This window comes from Tursiops truncatus, chromosome 2, assembly GCF_011762595.2.
Source record: "Tursiops truncatus isolate mTurTru1 chromosome 2, mTurTru1.mat.Y, whole genome shotgun sequence".
In the NCBI taxonomy this organism is placed as follows: Eukaryota; Metazoa; Chordata; class Mammalia; order Artiodactyla; family Delphinidae; genus Tursiops; species Tursiops truncatus.
In genome coordinates, this window is record NC_047035.1 from 78,477,003 (window position 1) to 78,497,692 (window position 20,690).

General features: G+C 37.9%; 1 protein-coding gene across 1 annotated transcript in view; it reads right to left on the minus strand.

The window, feature by feature from the left end:
* Positions 1-20,690, minus strand: part of LOC141278000 (uncharacterized) — a 263,850-nt gene that overhangs the window by 112,044 nt on the left and 131,116 nt on the right. Inside the window, exon 6 of the mRNA XM_073800715.1 lies at positions 1,833-2,053. Within this exon, the coding sequence (XP_073656816.1) occupies positions 1,849-2,053 (205 nt within the window). The 3' untranslated portion in view covers positions 1,833-1,848. The remainder of the gene's footprint in view (positions 1-1,832; positions 2,054-20,690) is intronic.

Genomic DNA, 20,690 nt, shown 5'->3' on the forward strand with positions numbered 1-20,690 from the left:
ATATAGTGAAACTGGAACTCCTTTTCACTGTTGGTGGGAAGGTAAAATGGTGCAGCTGCTATGGAGAACTGTACGAAGGTTCCTCAAAAAGTTAAAGAGAAATACCATATGATCCAGAAATCCCACTTTTGGGTATTTATCCAAAAGAACTGAAATCAGAATCTCAAACAGATACTGAATTTTCGTTTTCATTGCATCATTTTCACAACAGCCAAGAGGTAAGAACAACCTAAGTGTCCATCAAGGGATTAATGGATAAAGAAAACATGGTATATATATATACAATGGAATATTATTCACTTATAGAAAAGAAGAAAATTCTGTCATATGCTACAATATGGATGAACCTTGGGGACATCATGAGAAGTGAAATAAGCCATTCACAGAAGGACAAATACTGCATGATTTCACTTATATGAGGTATCTAAAGTAGTCAAACTAATGGAAGCAGAAAGTAGAATGGTGGTTGCCAGAGGCTGGAGGAGTTGTTGTTCAACGGGTATAAAGTGTTAGTCATGCAAAATGAAAAAACCTTAGACATCTGGTGCGTACAACATCGTACATGACAGGCATCTTATTACAAGGTGTGGAAGGCATGCGAAATGTGAACTAAGATTTGAGTTCAAAGCCTGACTCTAATATCTGCCTCATTAAGTTGCCTAGAAGATTGAATAGTAGGCTACCTGATTCATGGGAGGTTCTCAGTAAATATGTTTCCTTAAAAATATCATGGCATTGATTTACCATGATAACTGACAAGGAGGTACTATTATCCTTATTTTATAATTACACAGCTAATAATTTGGAAAGCCTGCATACAAGCCCACGTCTGTCTTTAAAGCCTGAGCCTTTCCACTACAAGACACTGTTTAATCATGGTGTAATTTTGAGTGGGATTCCAGTCTGAATGATTTAGCCACGTTAAGTTGTAAATGCACTGTCAATAGTTGAAAGCATTGATATTAACTGCTGAAGACGAACTGGACAGAATTTCCTAGTGGTCCATTTATAAGTTGGGGAATAGCTGACAGATGCAACGGTTTAAATTTCATTAGTGTTAAGTGTTTGTGTGTAGCTGTTTTTTGGGGAGGTGGTCTCTAATTACTTATGTCCTACTGCTTCTTGGCTCTACTTTATTATTATTATTGATTTATTATATTTTATGATTTAAAAAGTAGTCATACAAAGTAATTTAATTTAAGGGACTGTCAAGGGCACAGTCCTACTTTTCACCAATTAGAATTAGAATTCATGATTTCTGTCCACTATGATTTCAGAAAAATTGCTCTGGGATTTGAAGAAGCATTAAAAGCATGGTGTCAATAACAAAGTACCATTGTTATTAGTGTTGTTGTTGTTCTGCTTTTCCAATTTGAAGATCATCATGGGTTGGAGATGACAGAAACAGGATAGGAAGTGAATGATGATGACTTTTTCTTTCAACTTTTAGCTTTACGGTATGCTTCCCACAGTGAGATGATCACTCCTTTGTTTTAATTCTCACTCTAAAAGTTGCATTTAAATGACTTGTCATGATTAAATTTTAGCATTGTCACCAGCTTTAGTTTATACTACATTTTAGTTTTTCTGTCACTATTCTTATGTTCGTACCACATAGGAAGGTAACTGTCTTGGTGTCCCTTTCTCTATTTTCCTCATATTCCTTTAGCTTCTGAGAGTCCATTGCAATGATTTAAGACCCAGAAAACCCCAAATCTAGAATTACCTTCTAAACTTGGAATTACCTTTCCCTGTTTTGACTTCTCCATTGCATTTATTATGGCACTGATTATAATTTACATTATATTATATTTGCAAATTCCTTGAGGTACCTTTGTAATATTTTTCTCAAAAATAGTTTGCTCGGGGCTTCCTTAGCGGCGCAGTGGTTGAGAGTCCGCCTGCCGATGCAGGGGACACAGGTTTGTGCCCCGGTCCGGGAGGATCCCACATGCCGTGAAGCGGCTGGGCCCGTGAGTCATGGCCGCTGAGCCTACGCGTCTGGAGCCTGTGCTCTGCAAAGGAGAGGCCACAACAGTGAGAGGCCCGCGTACTGCAAAAAAAAAAAAAAATAGTTTGCTCATTGCTCAAAATTTTGATGAATTTCAAGATGTATTATCAATCACTTTTTTTTTAAACATCTTTATTGGGGTATAATTGCTTTACAATGGTGTGTTAGTTTCTGCTTTATAACAAAGTGAATCAGTTATACATATACATATGTTCCCATATCTCTTCCCTCTTGCGTCTCCCTCCCTCCCACCCCTCCAGGCAGTCACAAAGCACAGAGCCGATATCCCTGTGCCATGCGGCTGCTTCCCACTAGCTATCTACCTTACGTTTGTTAGTGTATATATATATGTCCATGCCTCTCTCTCGCCCTGTCACAGTTCACCCTTCCCCCTCCCCATTTCCTCAAGTCCGTTCTCCAGTAGGTCTGTGTCTTTATTCCTGTCTTACCCCCAGGTTCTTCATGACATTTTTTTTTCTTAAATTCCATATATATGTGTTAGCATAAGGTATTTGTCTTTCTCTTTCTGACTTACTTCACTCTGTATGACAGACTCTAGGTCTATCCACCTCATTACAAATAGCTCAATTTCGTTTCTTTTTATGGTTGAGTAATATTCCATTGTATATATGTGCCACATCTTCTTTATCCATTCATCCAATGACGGGCACTTAGGTTGCTTCCATGTCCTGGGTATTGTAAATAGAGCTGCAATGAACATTTTGGTACATGACTCTTTTTGAATTTTGGTTTTCTCAGGGTATATGCCCAGTAGTGGGATTGCTGGGTCATATGGTAGTTCTAGTTGTAGTTTTTTAAGGAACCTCCATACTGTTCTCCATAGTGGCTGAACCAATTCACATTCCCACCAGCAGTGCAAGAGTGTTCCCTTTTCTCCACACCCTCTCCAGCATTTATTGTTTCTAGATTTTTTGATGATGGCCATTCTGACTGGTGTGAGATGATATCTCATTGTAGTTTTGATTTGCATTTCTCTAATGATTAATGATGTTGAGCATTCTTTCATGTGTTTGTTGGCAGTCTGTATATCTTCTTTGGAGAAATGTCTATTTAGGTCTTCTGCCCATTTTTGGATTGGGTTGTTTGTTTTTTTGTTATTAAGCTGCATGAGCTGCTTTCAATCACTTTTTAAAAAATATTTATTTATTTTTGGCTGCATTGGGTCTTTGTTGCTGTGTGTGGGCTTTCTCTAGTTGTGGCAAGCACAGGCTTCTCGTTGCAGTGGCTTCTCTTGTTGCGGAGCACGGGCTCTAGGTGCGTGGGCTTCAGTAGTTGTGGCATGCGGGCTCAGTAGTTGTGGCTCATGGGCTGTACAGTGCAGGCTCAGTAGTTGTAGCTCGTGGGCTTAGCTGTTCCGCAGCATGTGGGATCCTCCCAGACCAGGGCTTGAACCCGTGTCCCCTGCATTGGCAGGCGGATTTTTAAACACTGCACCTCCAGGGAAGTCCTATCAATCACTTTTTAATGAAGCAAATGACAAGGAAAAATATAAATTCCATATAATAAGCCACATTTCACTGTGTGTCAAAGGCATTTGACATCAAGCTGACCCATACCTTGAGGTATATCCCTTTGTCATAAAACCAACTAAGCCCTCCCTGGATATAGCCCTTTTCTTTTTCTGTGCTGCTCTAATGGCAAGTCCTTCTTTAAGTAGCATCCCCAGAAAGAAGTATGAATTACTATTTTGCTTAAATAGTATGAATTACTATTTTACTATTTTGCTTAAATAGCAAATAATTACTATTTTGCTTAAATAGTATGAATTACTATTTTGCTTAAATTACTATTTTGCTTAAATTGAAACAACCACCAGTTTTGAATCCCTTCTCTGCTTCAGGCATTGTACTTGTCCATTTGGAAATTCTATGAAAATCTTCATTTCATAAATGATATAATCAAAGATTAGTATGGTTAACTAACTTGCTCAAGAAAGAGGCAGAACAGGGATACAGATCAAAGTCCATTTCAAGTCAAAGTCTGTGCTCTTCCACTATGAAGACCCTCCTTGACACTCACTCTTCCCACTGCTAAGATGGATGTAACTTCGAATAAAGCTGGTGGGAATAATTTGTATAATTGATTTGTGCCCTGCCTTAGTCTAGAAAGGATTTAAGACAGGAGTGAAACACAATCATGTACTCTGCTATGGTGAAAAAAAAAAAAAGAGTTTTAGATTCTACAGCCCCAGTTTAGATTCCAGGACTCCTACTTGGTAGCTGTGAGAAATCTGTTTCCTCATTAATAAAAGGGAATAATACTACCTAACTCCTATTGCTGTTGTGAGAACTATAGGAAGTAACATGTAAAGCTCCTGGCTTAGTTGCTGGTACAAAGTAGATCATACATACTAGTTCCCTCTTCATTCTACCCTGTCCTTTTTTTTTTTTTTTTTTTTTTTTGCTGTACGTGGGCCTCTCACTGTTGTGGCCTCTCCCGTTGTGGAGCACAGGCTCCGGACGTGCAGGCTCAGTGGCCATGGCTCACGGGCCCAGCTGCTCCACGGCATGTGGGATCTTCCCGGACCGGGGCACGAACCCGCGTACCCTGCATCGGCAGGCGGACTCTCAACCACTGCGCCACCAGGGAAGCCCCTATCCTGTCCTTTGACCATGACTTGCCTCCCTCTAAGGGGTGGTCCAATTTGAAAGCAGACTAGCTCTATTTTTCCCTATCAACAATTACTTTAAGTTTAATCATTATTTCCTGACAAGTGTCAACAGCTGGAAGTCTCACTCCAAACTTTAGGGAAGGTCTTTAGTGACCACATCCTTCTTGTTACATAGGATAGAGCCATATAACCTGCTTGGGATTAAGTTTGAGTATTGGTCTTTACATGGTTCTTTGCTGCTTCTTGATGTACACTAAGATACAGATAACTAATTGACAGTTTTATAAGACTATTGAATTTGAACATTTATAGCAACTCTACACAATTTTTATGCCTCTAAAACACCAATTTCATTCATTTATTTAATGACAGCATTTATCGAGCACCCACTATTTTCCAGGCACCATGACAAGAACCCGTATGATGATATGGAATGAACATAAGGCAGGCAAGGTATTTCTATCCAGAAACCACCAACCTTCAAGGGGAGGGTGATGAAACAGAGATATAAGTTAATACTGTAACTAAAAGTGATGTGCTATATTGAATTATATGAACAGTTCTAATAGATAAAAGAGAGTGTTTCACACGTTTGTAGCACTAAATGTTTATCTTCCATCTCAACACCAGTAACAAATACCAGTAGCAAATATAATGTGTTAAGAAAGTAAACATAATATCTATGATTAATTTCCAAATAGTAAAATATTTACATAAATTTGTATTATTGGGGGAGACCTTCAAGATGGCAGAGCAGTAAGACGTGGAGATCACCTTCCTCCCCACAGATACACCAGAAATACATCTACACGTGGAACAACTCCTACAGAACACCTACTGAACGCTGGCAGAAGATCTTAGACCTCCCAAAAGGCAAGAAAATTTCCATGTACCTGGGTAGGGAAGAAGAAAAAAGGAAAAACAGAGACAAAAGAATAGGGATGGGACCTGAACCTCTGGGAGGGAGCTGTGAAGGAGGAAAGGTTGCCACACACTAGGAGCCCCTTCACTGGTGGGGACGAGTAGGGGTGGGAGGGCGGGAAACTTCGGACCCACAGAGGAGAAGGCAGCAAGAGGGGTGCAGAGGGCAAAGAGGCGAGATTCCCGCACAGAGGATTGGTGCCAGCCAGCACTCACCAGCCCGAGAGGCTTGTCTGCTCACCCGCCAGGGTGGGCGGGGGCTGGGAACTGAGGCTTGGGCTTTGGGGGTCAGACCCCAGGGAGAGGACTGGGGTTGGCTGCGTGAACACAGCCTGAAGGGGGCTACTGCGCCACAGCTAGCTGGAGGGATTCCGGGAAAAAGTCTGGAACTGCCTAAGAGGCAAGAGACCACTGTTTTGGGGTGCACGAGGAGAGGGGATTCCTGCTCCATGTGCCCACAGAAGGCAGAGCACCATCTAAACGAGCACCAGAGTTGGGCGTGAGCTGCAGCTATCAGCTCAGAACCCAGAGATGGGCATGAAATGCTAACACTGCTGCTGCTGCCACCAAGAATCCTGTGTGCAAACACAGGTCACTATCCACACCCCCCCAGGAGCCTGTGCAGCCTGCCACTGCCAGGGTCCCAAGATTCAGGGAAAACTTCCCCAGGAGAACACATGGCACACCCTCAGGCTGTTGCAATGTCATTTGGTCTCTGCTGCCACAGGCTTGCCCCTCATTCCAATTGTGACTACCGTACCCCTCCCTCTCCCCAGGCCTGAGTGAGCAAGAGAGCCCTAATCAGCTGCTGCTTTAACCCCCTCCTGTTTGGGCAGGGACCAGAGGCCTGACGGTGGCCTACCGGCAGAGGCGGGGCCAAAACCAAAGCTGAACCCAAGGAACTGAGCAAACAAAGAAGAGAAAGGGAAATCTCTCTCAGCAGCCTCAGGAGCAGCAGATTAAATCTCCACAATCAACTTGATGAACCCTGCCTCTGTGGAATACATGAATAGAAAACGAATGTTCCCAAAATTGAGGCGGTGGATTTGGGGAGCAACTGTAGACTTGGCGTTTGCTTTCTGCATCTGATTTGTCTCTGGTTTTTATGTTTACCTTAATTTAGATTTTAGAGCTTGTTATCATTGGTGGATTTGTTTATTGGACTGGTTGCTCTCTTTTTTAAAAAATTATTTTTTTATTATTATTTTTAATTAAAAAAATTTTTTTCCTTTTTTCTCTTTTTCTTTTGTGAGTGTGTGTGTGTATGATTTTTTGTGTGATTTTGTCTGTTTAGTTTTGCTTTTCCCATTTGGTATGGGGTTTTCTATCTGTTCATTTTTTGTTTTTTTTTCTTCCGAGCCATGCGGTTGGCAGGGTCTTGCTGCTCTGGCTGGGTGTCAGGCCTGAGCCTCCAAGGTGGGAGAGCCGAGTCCAGGACAATGGACTACCAGGGACCTCCCGGCCCTATGTAATACCAATTGGCAAGAGCTCTCCCACACATCTCCATCTGAACATTGAGACTCAGCTCCACCCAACAGCCAGCAAGGTCCAGTGCTGGATGCCCCATGCCAAACAACTAGCAAGACAGGAACACAACCCCACACATTAGCAGAGAGGCTGCCTAAAATCATACTAAGTTCACAGACACCCCAAAACACACCACCGGACATGGCCCTGCCCACCAGAAGGACAAGATCCAGCCCTACCCACAAGAACATAGGCACAAGTCCCCTCCACCAGGAACCCTACACAAGCCACTGAACCAACCTCAGCCACTGGGGGCAGACACCAAAAACAACGGGAACTATGAACCTGCAGCCTGTGTAAAGGAGACCCCAAACACAGTAAGTTAAGCAAAATGAGAAGACAGAGAAATATGCAGCAGATGAAGGAGCAAGATAAAAACCCACCAGACCTAACAAATGAAGAGGAAATAGACAGTCAACCTGAAAAAGAATTCAGAATAATGATAGTAAAGATGATCCAAAGGCTTGGGAACAGAATGGAGAAAATACAAGAAACGTTTAACAAGGACTTAGAAAACTAAAGAGCAAACAAACAATGATGAACAACACAATAAATGAAATTAAAAATTCTCTAGAAGGACACCATAGCAGAATAACTGGGGCAGAAGAGTGGATAAGTGACCTGGAAGATAAAATAGTGGAAATAACTGCCACAGAGCAGAATAAAGAAAAAAGAATGAAAAGAATTGAGGACAGTCTCAGAGACCTCTGGGAAAACATTAAATGCAACAACATTCGAATTATAGGGGTCCCAGAAGAAGAAGAGAAAAAGAAAGGGTCTGAGAAAATATTTGAAGAGATTATAGTTGAAAACTTCCCTAACATGGGAAAGGAAATAGTCAACCAAGTCCAGGAAGTGCAGAGAGTCCCATACATGATAAACCCAAGGAAAACACACCAGGACACATATTAATCAAATGTTCAAAAATTAAATACAAAGAAAAAAATATTAAAAGCAGCAAGGGAAAAGCAACAAATAACATACAAGGGAATCCCCATTAGGTTAACAGCTGATCTTTCAGCAGAAACTCTGCAAGCCAGAACGGAGTGGCAGGACATATTTAAAGTGAAGAAAGGGAAAAACCTACGAACAAGATAACTCTACCCAGCCAGGATCTCATTCAGAGTTGACAGAGAAATTAAAACCTTTATAGACAAGCAAAAGCTATGAGAATTCAGCACCACCAAACCAGCTTTACAACAATTGCTAAGGGAACTTCTCTAGGCAGGAAACATAACAGAAGGAAGAGACCTACAAAAACAAACACAAACCAATTAAGGAAATGGTAATAGGAATATACATATCAATAATTACCTTAAATACAAGTTGATTAAATGCTTCAACCAAAACACATAGACTGGCTGAATGGATACAAAAACAAGACCCATATATATGCTGTCTACAAGAGACCCACTTCAGACCTACGGATACATACAGACTGAAAGTCAGGGGACGGAAAAAGATATTCCATGCAAATGGAAATCAGAAGAAGGCTGGAGTAGCAATACTCATATCAGACAACATAGACTTTAAAATAAAGACTATTAGAAGAGACAAAGAAAGACACTACATAACAGTCAAGGGATCAATCCAAGAAGAGATATAACAATTGTAATTATTTATGCACCCAATATAGGAGCACCTCAATACATAAGGCAAATGCTTACAGACATAAAAGGGGAAATTGACAGTAACACAATAATAGTAGGGGACTTTAACAACCCACTTTCACCAATGGACAGACCCTCCAAAATGACAATAAATAAGGAAACACAAGCTTTAAATGACACATTACACAAGATGGACTTAATTGATATTTATAGGACATTCCAGCCAAAACCAACAGAAAACGCTTTGTTCTCAAGTGCTCATGGAACATTCTGCAGGATAGATCACATCTTGGGTCACAAATCAAGCCTCGGTAAATTTAAGAAAATTGAAATCATATCAAGTATCTTTTCTGACCACAATGCTATGAGACTAGATATCAATTACAGGAAAAAAACAACTGTAAAAATTACAAACACACGTAGGCTAAACAATACGCTACAAAATAACTATGAGCTCAAGGAAGAAATCAAAGAGGAAATTAAAAAATACCTAGAAACAAATGACAATGAAAACACGATGACCCAAAATCTATGGGATGCAGCAAAAGCAGTTCTAAGAGGGAAGTTTATAGCAATACAATCCTACCTCAAGAAATAAGAAACATCTCAAATAAACAACCTAACCTTATACCTAAGGCAATTAGAGAAAGAAGTACAAAAAACTCCCCAAAGTTAGCAGAAGGAAACAAATCATAAAGATTACATCAGAAATAAATGAAAAAGAAATGAAGGAAACAATAGCAAAGGTCAATAAACTAAAAGCTGGTTCTTTGGGATGATAAACAAAATTGATAAAGCATTAGCCAGACTCATCAAGGAAAAAAGGGAGAAGACTCAAATCAACAGAATTAGAAACGAAAAAGGAGAACAACTGACACTGCAGAAATCTAAAGGATCATGAGAGATTACTACAAGCAACTATATGCCAATAAAATGGACAACCTGGAAGAAATGGACAAATTCTTAGGAAAACACAATTTTCCAAGACTAAACCAGGAAGAAATAGAAAATATGAAGAGATCAATCACAAGCACTGAAATTGAAACTGTGATTAAAAATCTTCCAACGAATAAAAACCCAGGACCAGATGGCTTCACAGGTGAATTCTATCAAACATTTAGAGAAGAGCTAACACCTATCCTTCTCAAACTCTTTCAAAATGTAGCAGAGGGAGGAACACTCCCAAATGCATTCTATGAGGCCACCATCTCCCTGATACCAAAACCAGACAGGGATATCACAAAGAAAGAAAACTACAGGCCAATATCACTGATGAACATAGATGCAAAAATCCTCAACAAAATACTAGCAAACAGATTCCAACAGCACATAAAAAAGATCATACATCATGAACAAGTGGGGTTTATCCTAGGAATGCAAGGATTCTTCAATATATGCAAATCAACCACTGTGATACACCATATTAACACACTGAAGGATAAAAACCATATGATAATCTCAATAGAAGCAGAAAAAGCTTTCAACAAAATTCAGCACCCATTTATAATAATAACTCTCCAGAAAGTAGGCACAGAGGGAACCTACCGCAACATAATGAAGGCTATATATGAAAACCCTCAGCCAACATCATTCTCAACGGTGAAAAACTGAAACCATTTCCTCTAAGATCAGGAACAAGCCAAGGTTGCCCACTCTCACCACTATCATTCAACATAATTTTGGAAGTTTTAGCCACGGCAGTCAGAGAAGAAAAAGAAATCCAAATTGGAAAAGAAGAAGTAAAAGTGTCACTGTTTGCAGATGACATGATACTATACATAGAGAATCTTAAAGATGCTACCAGAAAACTACTAGAGCTAATCAATGAATTTGGTAAAGTAGCAGGATACAAAATTAATGCACAGAAATGTCTTGTATTCCTATACAGTAACAATGAAAAATCTGAAAGAGAAATTAAGGAAACGTTCCCTTTTACCATCGCCAACAAAAAGAGTAAAATATCCAAGAATAAACCTACCTAAGGAGACAAAGGACCTGTATGCAGAAACCTGTAAGACACTGATGAAGGAAATTAAAGACGATACAAACAGATGGAGAGATATACCATGTTCTTGGATTGGAAGAATCAACACTGTGAAAAGGACTATACTACCCAAAGCAATCTACAGATTTAATGCAATGCCTTTCAAACTATCAATGGCATGTTTCACAGAACTAGAACAAAAAAATGTTACAATTTGTATGGAAACACAAAAAAAAACCGATTAGCCAAAGCAATGTTGAGAAAAAAAAAATGGAGCTGGAGGAATCAGGCTCCCGGACTTCAGACTATACTACAAAGGTAGAGTAATCAAGACAGTACGGTACTGGCACAAAAACAGAAATATAGATCAATGGAACAGGATAGAAAGCCCAGAGATAAACCCACGCACATATGGTCACCTTATCTTTGATAAAGGAGGCAAGAACATACAATGGAGAAAAGACAGCCTCTTCAATAAGTGGTGCTGGGAAAACTGGAGAGCTACATGTAAAAGAATGAAATTAGAACACTCTCTAACACCATACACAAAAATAAACTCAAAATGGATTAAAGACCTAAATGTAAGCTGAGACACTATAAAATTCTTAGAGGAAAACATAGGCAGAACACTCTATGACATAAATCACAGCAAGATCCTTTTTGACCCATCTCCTAGAGAAATGGAAATAAAAACAAAAATAAACAAATGGGACCTAATGAAACTTAAAAGCTTTTGTACAGCAAAGGAAACTATAAACAAGGTGAAAAGACAAACCTCAGAATGGGAGAAAATATTTGCAAATGAAGCAACTGACAAAGGATTAATCTCCAAAATTTACAAGCAGCTCATGCAGCTCAATATCAAAAAAAACAAACAACCCAATCCAAAAATGGGCAGAAGACCTAAATAGACATTTCTCCAAAGTTGACATACAGATTGCCCTCAAACACATGAAAGGGTGCTCAGCTTCACTAATCATTAGAGAAATGCAAATTAATACCATAATGAGGACATCACCTCACATTGGTCAGAATGGCCATCATCAAAAATTCTACAAACAATAAATGCTGGAGAGGGTGTGGAAAAAAGGGAACACTCTTGCACTGTTGGTGGGAATGTAAATTGATACAGCCACTATGAACAACAGTATGGAGGTTCCTTAAAAAACTAAAAATAGAACTACCATATGACCCAGCAATCCCAGTACTGGGCATATACCCCAGAAAACCATCATTTAAAAAGAAACAAGTACCACAATGTTCATTGCAGCACTATTTACAATAGCCAGGACATGGAAGAAACCTAAGTGTCCATCGACAGATGAATGGATAAAGAAGATGTGACACATATATACAATGGAATATTACTCAGCCATAAAAAGAAATGAAATTGAGTTATTTGTAGTGAGGTGGATGGACCTACAGGCTGTCATACAGAGTGAAGTAAGTCAGAAAGAGAAAAACAAATACCATATGCTAACACATATATATGGAATTAAAAAAAAAATGGTTCTAAAGAACCTAGGGGCAGGACAGGAATAAAGACGCAGACATAGAGAATGGACTTGAGGACTCGGGGACAGGGAAGGGTAAGCTGGGACGAAGTGAGAGGGTGGCATTGACATATATACACTACCAAATGTAAAACAGATAGTAGGAAGCAGCTGCATAGCACAGGGAGATCAGCTGGGTGCTTTGTGACCACCTAGAGGGGTGGGATAGGGAGGGTGGGAGGGAGATGCAAGAGGGAGGGGATATGGGGATATATGTATGCATATAGCTGATTCATTTTGTTATAAAGCAGAAACTAACACAACATTGTAAAGCAATTATACTCCAATAAAGATGTTAAAAAAAAAACTTGTATGATTAAAACAAAAGGGGGGGGGTTTCAGATCTCTCCTCTTTCTAACAACAATGCAAGGACAGAGAAATTGGGACCTTCACTAAATCTGACTTTGCTAAATGATCCCAACTTTACAAAAAAGACAGGGAGTTTTTCAGTTAACAAAGAAAATCATATCAACAGACATGCAAACCTAAGATGAATCAATAATATTTGGATACTCTTTAACATCTGCAATTATGGTTTAATAATTTCTCATATATAAGGCCAGCTTTACATTTTTCTTTCTTTTATTTTTGGCTTTCACTTATTAATCTAGATGGTCATGGCAGTTGTTCCTTGGTGGTAATGAAGATAGTTGCATGGAAAGAACAGGAGGAAAGTGGTTTAAATAAAACTGCTTCAAAGAAGGACCATCATCATATACATATTTTTCAGACTATGAAATTTTAGAGTTAGAATAATGCAAACACTTTTGGTTTAGAAATCACTAGAGAATTAGCTGGGAGTTTTTGAAAGGCATCTGAGGAATTTTTCCACCTCGTGGATGATGAAGAAAACATCAAGAAAAGTTAATTAGTCAATGCTAAACCAATATGTGACTGGGACAATGACACACACTTACGTGAGACTTTCGAGAAGGGAAGTCCGAAAACAAAAACCCCATATTGTGAATATGACCAAGGGGGAAGAGGAAGCAAATAGACATGGTTCAAAGAAGCTCTCAGCAAATGGCATGCCACAGTGCTTCCTTCCAACTCTTATTTTGATGTTTAGTCTTCATGAGGTCTCTAGAATATAATTGACTTTTGCTCAGAGCACCTAATGTGACATGGTTCAAATGAAGACTCAATGCCAGTCTAAGAGGATGACAAGAAAACCCTGTTAAAAAGACTCATTTACTTGTTAACAGAGTTTTTCTATACACTTTTTTATGCTGCCCTCTAGGATTCATTTTTATTTATTTCCTCCTAAGGTTCCATATCTTTTATGACAGTCTTCTTATTCATGTTGCCCAGAAACAAAAGAGCCTGGAGTTTCCTGACACTGGTGCTTTTAAGATATGCTCTATTCCCCAGTTTTGAGCAAAAGTCAAAGGAAAAGATAATATATGAGTACAGGGAGACCCAAAGCTTGACAAAGGATCCCCCTCTTTCTAGAGAGAGAGAAGAGCTCTTCCTCATTAGGAATAAAAGCCCAGAAGCCACAAGCTGACATCAGTCACTGCAGCCCTTGGCTCCTTCAAGTCATCAGAGTATACAATAATAGCCCTATAGTGTCTGAAAGCATGAAAACCTCTCATACCCAATAATAACCTATTTTTCTGTTCATCTTTTTGTTCTAACACAATGCACAGCATGTGTTCGTGTAACCAAATATACTGATTTGCTATGAACCTGCATATAGGATTATAAAATTCATTAACTGAAGATCTTGGGAAAAGTAGATAATAGCTAACACTAACTGTATTCCAGGTATTGTACTAAGAATTTTCCTTGCATTGTTTCATTTACACCTCACAGTAACGTACGTTGAAATGCTATTAACTTAACTGTTTTACAGAAAAGGAAACTGAGGCTTAGAAGGAAAAGGTCAAAGGTTTGGGTAAACAGGTATCAAAAGTTTTGCAGGCATTAAACCCACATTCAAAGCAGAAGGTCTGATTCAAGTATGGAAGACAAGGAAACATTTAGATAGGTGGCTAAAATGCTTGTTTATCCTCACTGTCTTAAGTTTGGAGATTCAATTTCTTATGATGGGTTCTGAGTAGGTCTGATACTCGGCCAATATTGATGGGTAAATGTCCACAGATTATACAGATTATTAAAATATTATTTAAACATCCCCTACAGGTTGGTAAAAGTGCCTGGGCCACACTGGCTTCTCATTCAGGATACTCTTGATATAACAGCTAATGAGTTAATATGCCCAGTTAACCAGGTTCCAGAAACCTACTCTGACTAATTAATGCTGAAACAGTCTCTCAAAGTCTTGCCTCCTGGTTACTGCCAGTGGCTCCCACAGGGATCCCCACAGGCTGGCTGGCCCTTGTCCTTGTCCTTGTAGCTGTAGGAACTTCAGTCTCCATAGGAATTTGAGGGAGCCAGGGAGAGACAGAAGAATCTGGAAGTCTGGGCTGGCTGGTGGGCTGGGGTGGGTACTATTGTAGATGTAAATATTTAAGATATCATCTCTGATTGGGAGACCAGGAGAAAAATGCAAGTATTGATAAAATGAGGTATTCTCCATTTAATAGAATAGGGTTCTCAATCACATTTAAATGGGATCTACAGGAAAAAGAAAAACTGGTCTCCAAATGCAAACACGAAATTTAAGGTACCACTGCTGGGTATATATCCAAAAAACCAAAAACAGAAACACTGATTGGAAAAATACACGCACCCCAATGTTCACAGTAGCATTATTTACAGTTTCCAGGAATGGGAGCAACCTAAGTGTCCACCAACGGATGAATGGATAAAGAAGATGTGATATATATATATATACAGAATAGAATACTACTCAGACATAAAAAAGAATGAAATTTTGCCATTTGCAGCAGTATGAATGGACTTGGAGGGCATTATGCTAAGTGAAATATGTCAGACCGAGAAGACAAATACTGTATGATATCACTTATGTGCGGAATCTAAAAAATACAACAAGCTAGTGAATATAACAGAAAAGAAGCAGGCTCACAGATACAGAGAACAAACTAGTGGTTACCAGTGGGGAGAGGGGAGCGGGAGGGGTAAGATAGGGGTAAGGGATTAAGAAGTACAAACTATTAGATATAAAATAAGCTATAATAATATATTGTACAACATGGGGAATATAGCCAATATTTTGTAATAACTATAAATGGAGTATAACCTTTAAAAATTGTGAATCACTATATTGTACACCTGTAACATATAATATATACACCAACTACACTTCAATTAAAAAAATTTAAGGTAAAACAGTATAAACAATTCTCAAAATATTAACAAGTGTATTGTTCTATGCTAAATACATCACAAAATTATCACAAGTGAAAATCGATTATGGTTCAGAAACCCTGCCACTTGTAGTGAAGAGATAAAAATCTCTAAAGGTTTGTAAATTTGTCATTTTTTGGATCAATATTAATCATTTACTTAAGCAAGAGCAGAGTCCTTGGTAGAGATTCTAAGGTTAATAAAAAGAGTAAAGTTCTGAAATCCAGTAAAGTTCCAATGATCATATCAGCTGGAATATTAGCTGGAACAGGTTTACACCTGTCCCATCGTTTTGGGGGAGTAGGTGGGCAGTGAGGTACTTATGCTGGGAGAAGGAGAAATGACAAGGGGGGTTGAGAGTAAGGTACTAGCACAAACCTCCCAAATTCTGGGTAGTTGATCTATAGAATAAGCTTGTAACAATTTATGCATTCTTCTACTCTGAAATTCAGTGGTGGCTTTCTGCCATGTTTGAGCTTGCTTTATAAGGCACTTGACAATGTGTTGAAAAGAGGTTTGCTGAGTTATTTGTGTCCTTGCCTTATTTTTTCCACACCACCAGCAAGCAAGTTCTTAAGGGTAGAGATAGCACTGGCAATGAAGTATCCATTTAGGATGGACCTGAATTTTTAGCATTGTTTCTAAGAAAACTGCATTTTGAGCTAAACCAGCTAAGTTATAAAAACAAAGTCCTGAGAATCTATATTTAGGTGAATTGTTTATTACTTGAATATTTTACCATTTTCAACTGGGTACCTCCTTTAAATCAAACATTTCTTTGGGATTCTTGAATGAATTATCCATTGTTTTTTGTACTATCCAATTTTTTGTAATTGTAAATACAATACATTCATAACCTAGTTACTACTAAAGATTAAATTGCATTGGACTTTTCTCTTCAAAGGCCCAAACAAAGAATTCCTGGACCCAGTCATAATGCTTGTGAACACAGTCCTCTAAAATATAAGGAATGTTAATACTGTAATTCACAGTAGAGCTCTGCGATCTTTAACGTAATAAAACGCAACAAAAAACTCATATGACTGGAAGAATATTGCTGTCTAGTGTTGAAATGGATCATTTAAAAAATTGGAACTAAGTGCTGAACAGGGAAATCCACAATAAAAATGGCAGCAGTAAAGAGAAAAAACAGCTTTCATAAAGAATGTCAACATTTCCTTTCATATGGATGCTTCTGCTAAAATATGTTAATCTGATCATTTTGATTTAGTGGTTTTGCTTAATATTTACAAAAGGCCAATCATATAGAATTTTACATCTTGTAGTAGACATTCCATGGATTTTTTAGTATAACCTCCACCACCCCCAAAAGAAAAAAAATGATTAATGCTGTGGCCAGGGATATGAATGCTATAAAAATGAGACAAGATGGTAACACACTCCTTTTGTAAAGTGCAACCAGAGCTTCAAAAGGTGGCCATGAATCTTACTTAACACATGGAAAATATATACATGCCTGAAGTATACGCAATCGATCTACCTCTGCTTCCGGATTTCTAGGTATTTCAGAATATTGTTTGAATTAAGGCATATTATCAGGCTGTGACTGTGTTTCACTTCCATAATAGCAGTTTTCCTGAACAACTCTTAGGCACTGATCTGAAAAATAGCCACGTGAAGTTCTCGGCTATTTGCTGGAAAAATGGTGAAGAGGCAAGTGACCTCCTAAGAATGCAAACGGGAGAGATTTTTCTCAGCTGTCAGCATCATTCATTCATTCTGGAAATAATTATTAAATATCTGAAATAGCTGGGCTTCTCCTGAGCAGCCAGTTTGTTTTTATCTCATTGACATTACAGATTCCTTCGCTGATGGCATTTCCCTTCTTGCATAGACTGCTAGAAAGTTCAGAGCCAAATCTGGCAAGGACATAAGACCTCATGGCACATATTTTATATTAAAAAAACCCTAATCTCAACCCTTGCTGGTTTCATTTCATTGTTAAGTTAACAAACATGTAGTGAGCATGTAACATGAATCAGGTACTCTACTTGGGTTTTTTCTTTCCAATTTCTGTATTTATTAAAGACAAAACTTTTACATTTTATGTGCCTTTCTAAGCTATTGAATATAGAATTCTAGGTTCCTAATTTTTAAGGGTACAGATTGCAGCCATAAGACCACACTTCTCCAAACTAGAGAATTAGCTCGCCTCAATTCCTGGCAAGAAAGATGGTTTTCTATAAATTCCAATCACATCATATGGTTTGGTGCAAAACGAACTATCTATATGCATGAAGCTAATTGCTTAATAGCCCTACTAACATATGCTTTCTGAAAAAAATGTACACACACATACACATACAACAAATGTAATTGGTGGAATCCTTTGCTTAAAGGTCTCTGGAGTCTTAGCAGAAAGTTGTAAGCAAACCAAGAAACTTGCATACAGAATTATTCATTTATTCTACCCTTTGAGTCAAGTGAAAATCAGGAAGCACTATTCGTCTTGAAAACCTATCTGGGTATTTTCTTTTAAAAGCAATTTCCTCAGGTGAACAAAAATGAAATGTGTTAAGTTTTTCTTGAGGGATAGTAATAGCAAGCATAACAGGATCAGAAGTATTTATCTGAAAAGTCGTCATGCAAGAAAGTTGCCAGCTCAATAATTTTTAAAAGTTGAATATAGGTAGTACACTACTCTAAGTATAACCAAGAAGTGATTATAAAAATATAAATGCCTTCTTATAAAATAACATTCCAAATACTTTTAAATACAGAAATTATTTAAAAAATAATGTATTGTCCTCTTGATAGAATGGTATCACAAAATTTAATGCTGTCATTTCAAAAGTCCTTGCCTAGGAAGCTCAATCAGAAATCAAGATTCAACATCTCAATTATAGAATAATCATCTCCCTCACAGTTTCATAAAGAAAGCAATGTAACTGTATCATGGAGGTGAGAATTATCTCTTAATCATTTCTTTGTCCCAAATAAATACCTGGCACAGTGCTGAGGAATTAGCAAGAATTCAATAAATGGCATTGGTTGAAAAAATAAATCAATGAAATTTTCAAAGACTGTTAGCGATAGAAGGTGATATTAAGATTTTTTTTTAAGAAAGTTGAAGCCACAGTTGATTTAACTGCCATTTATTTAACTTGGGACTCAGAGAAAAATAATAAAAACTAGACTCCAAATTTCTTGACTTCTAGACCAATTCTTTTTCATGTCATTATTTTTTTTAATGTAAATCAAGGATGACATTATCAAGCTTTTATCTGGAGAGTCCTTGTGTCATAAAAAAGGATGCAGCAATTCACTTACAACACAGTGGCTTAATATAATTCAGCAAAATAGCTGAATATAAATGACTCTGGGGGAAGAAGAGCCTCTCAGAGCAGGACAAGACAATGCTCAGTGGAAGGCAAAAGGAGAGTGGGTATATAATAGAAGAAAGAGAAAAAAAATGTCTCTCAAGATGAGGGCACCAGGACTGGGAGAAAGGTAAGGGTCCAGTATTGTGATGTCATTATAATGTATATTCCAGGGAGTTGTTTTAATGCAAAATGGTTCTCTAAGAATTAAAACTTGAGCTCTTTAAGGAAGAGGTGCAGTTGAGTGGTTTCTCTTTTCCCACAGGAGAAGTCTTGGCCTATCCAAAAGAAATGTTAGATCCCCAGGAAGATTACCAAATTCTAGGGTTAGCATGTCACAATGTAAGGTGGTAAGATGTTTCTTTGGTCATCTCAGTTCTTGCCTTGTGTACTAAACCACATCTAAATAGATTAAATAAAAACAGGAAAAATTTTTAACTAGTCCAAGTTAGATACTAGATAATCAAATGATTGGCATTTCTTGTTAGATTGTATCCTAACAAATGACAACATAAAAAAGATTATCTGAAAGAGCTAATTCATTAATACTTTTTGGAAATAGGTGAGTTTTGTATTGATTAGTTATTTCTTTAGTTAAATACTTATTGCACGCCCTCTATGTGTCAGCCATTATGCTAGGTGTTGGAAATATAAACGTAAGCATTGCTGTATGTTCCCTGCTTATAGATCTTATTCTAATTGTACATCATCGCAAAAGGAAAAGAAAATAAAAGCCTGCTGATTTTAGAGACTAAAACAACAACAAAACAGTATCTTCCTGAAGAAAGTCTGTATTTTATGCCAGAAAATAGGTAACATTTGTTATGTACAATTGGCCCTCCATATTTGCAGGTGCAGCATCCATGGATTCAACCAACTGCAAATCAAAATTATCTCCCCCTAAAATTCCAGAAAGTTCCAAAAAGCAAAGCTTGAATTTGCCTGGACAGCAACTATTTACATAGAATTTGCATTTTATTTACAACTATTTACATAACATTTACATTCTATTAGGTATTAAGTAATCTAGAGGTGATTAATCCCCACCAGGGATTGATTCCAGGACCTTCTGCAGGTAACAAAAACCACGGATGCTCAAGTCCCTTATATAAAATGGTATAGTACAATGAGTACAGTGAACCCTCCATATTCGCGGGTTTCACATACACAGATTCAACCAACCACGGATGGAAATTTTGACCTGCAGTTTGTTGAATCTGCGATGCGGAGAGCTGACTCTATGTTTATTGAAAAAAAATTCACATATAAGTGGACCCATGCAATTCAAACCCATGTTGTTCAAGGATCAACTGTATACGGGCAGATGTACATAGGTTATAAGCGAATTCTATGACATTTTATATAAGGAACTTGAGCATCCTAGGATTTTGTCATCTGCAAAAGGTCCTGGAACCAATAACCCATGGATACCAAGGGATAACTGTACTTAGATAACATGAAGGCTGCTTTAAATAACAAAGGCGAAAATTTTTATCTTTCTGATTATGTAATATATTATAATTGAAGGAAAAAGTTGGAAATAACAAAAAAGTATAAAGAAGAAAACTAAAATCACCTGCAGTCATAATAACATCTCCCCCCCTTTTTTCATATATATATATATGTATTTTACCAGACTCGGCTCATATTGTATAAATATTTTCATATTTTCTCTATTTTATGAACATTTCTATGTAACTAAAATTCTTAAAAACTTATATATTGTGTCTGAATTCCATTGTATCACTCTTTTATTTCTCCCCAAATTCTGGCCAAATCTCTTACTATCCTTCACTGAATAACTTATCCTATCTACATTATTAGGAGCTTCTGTCAT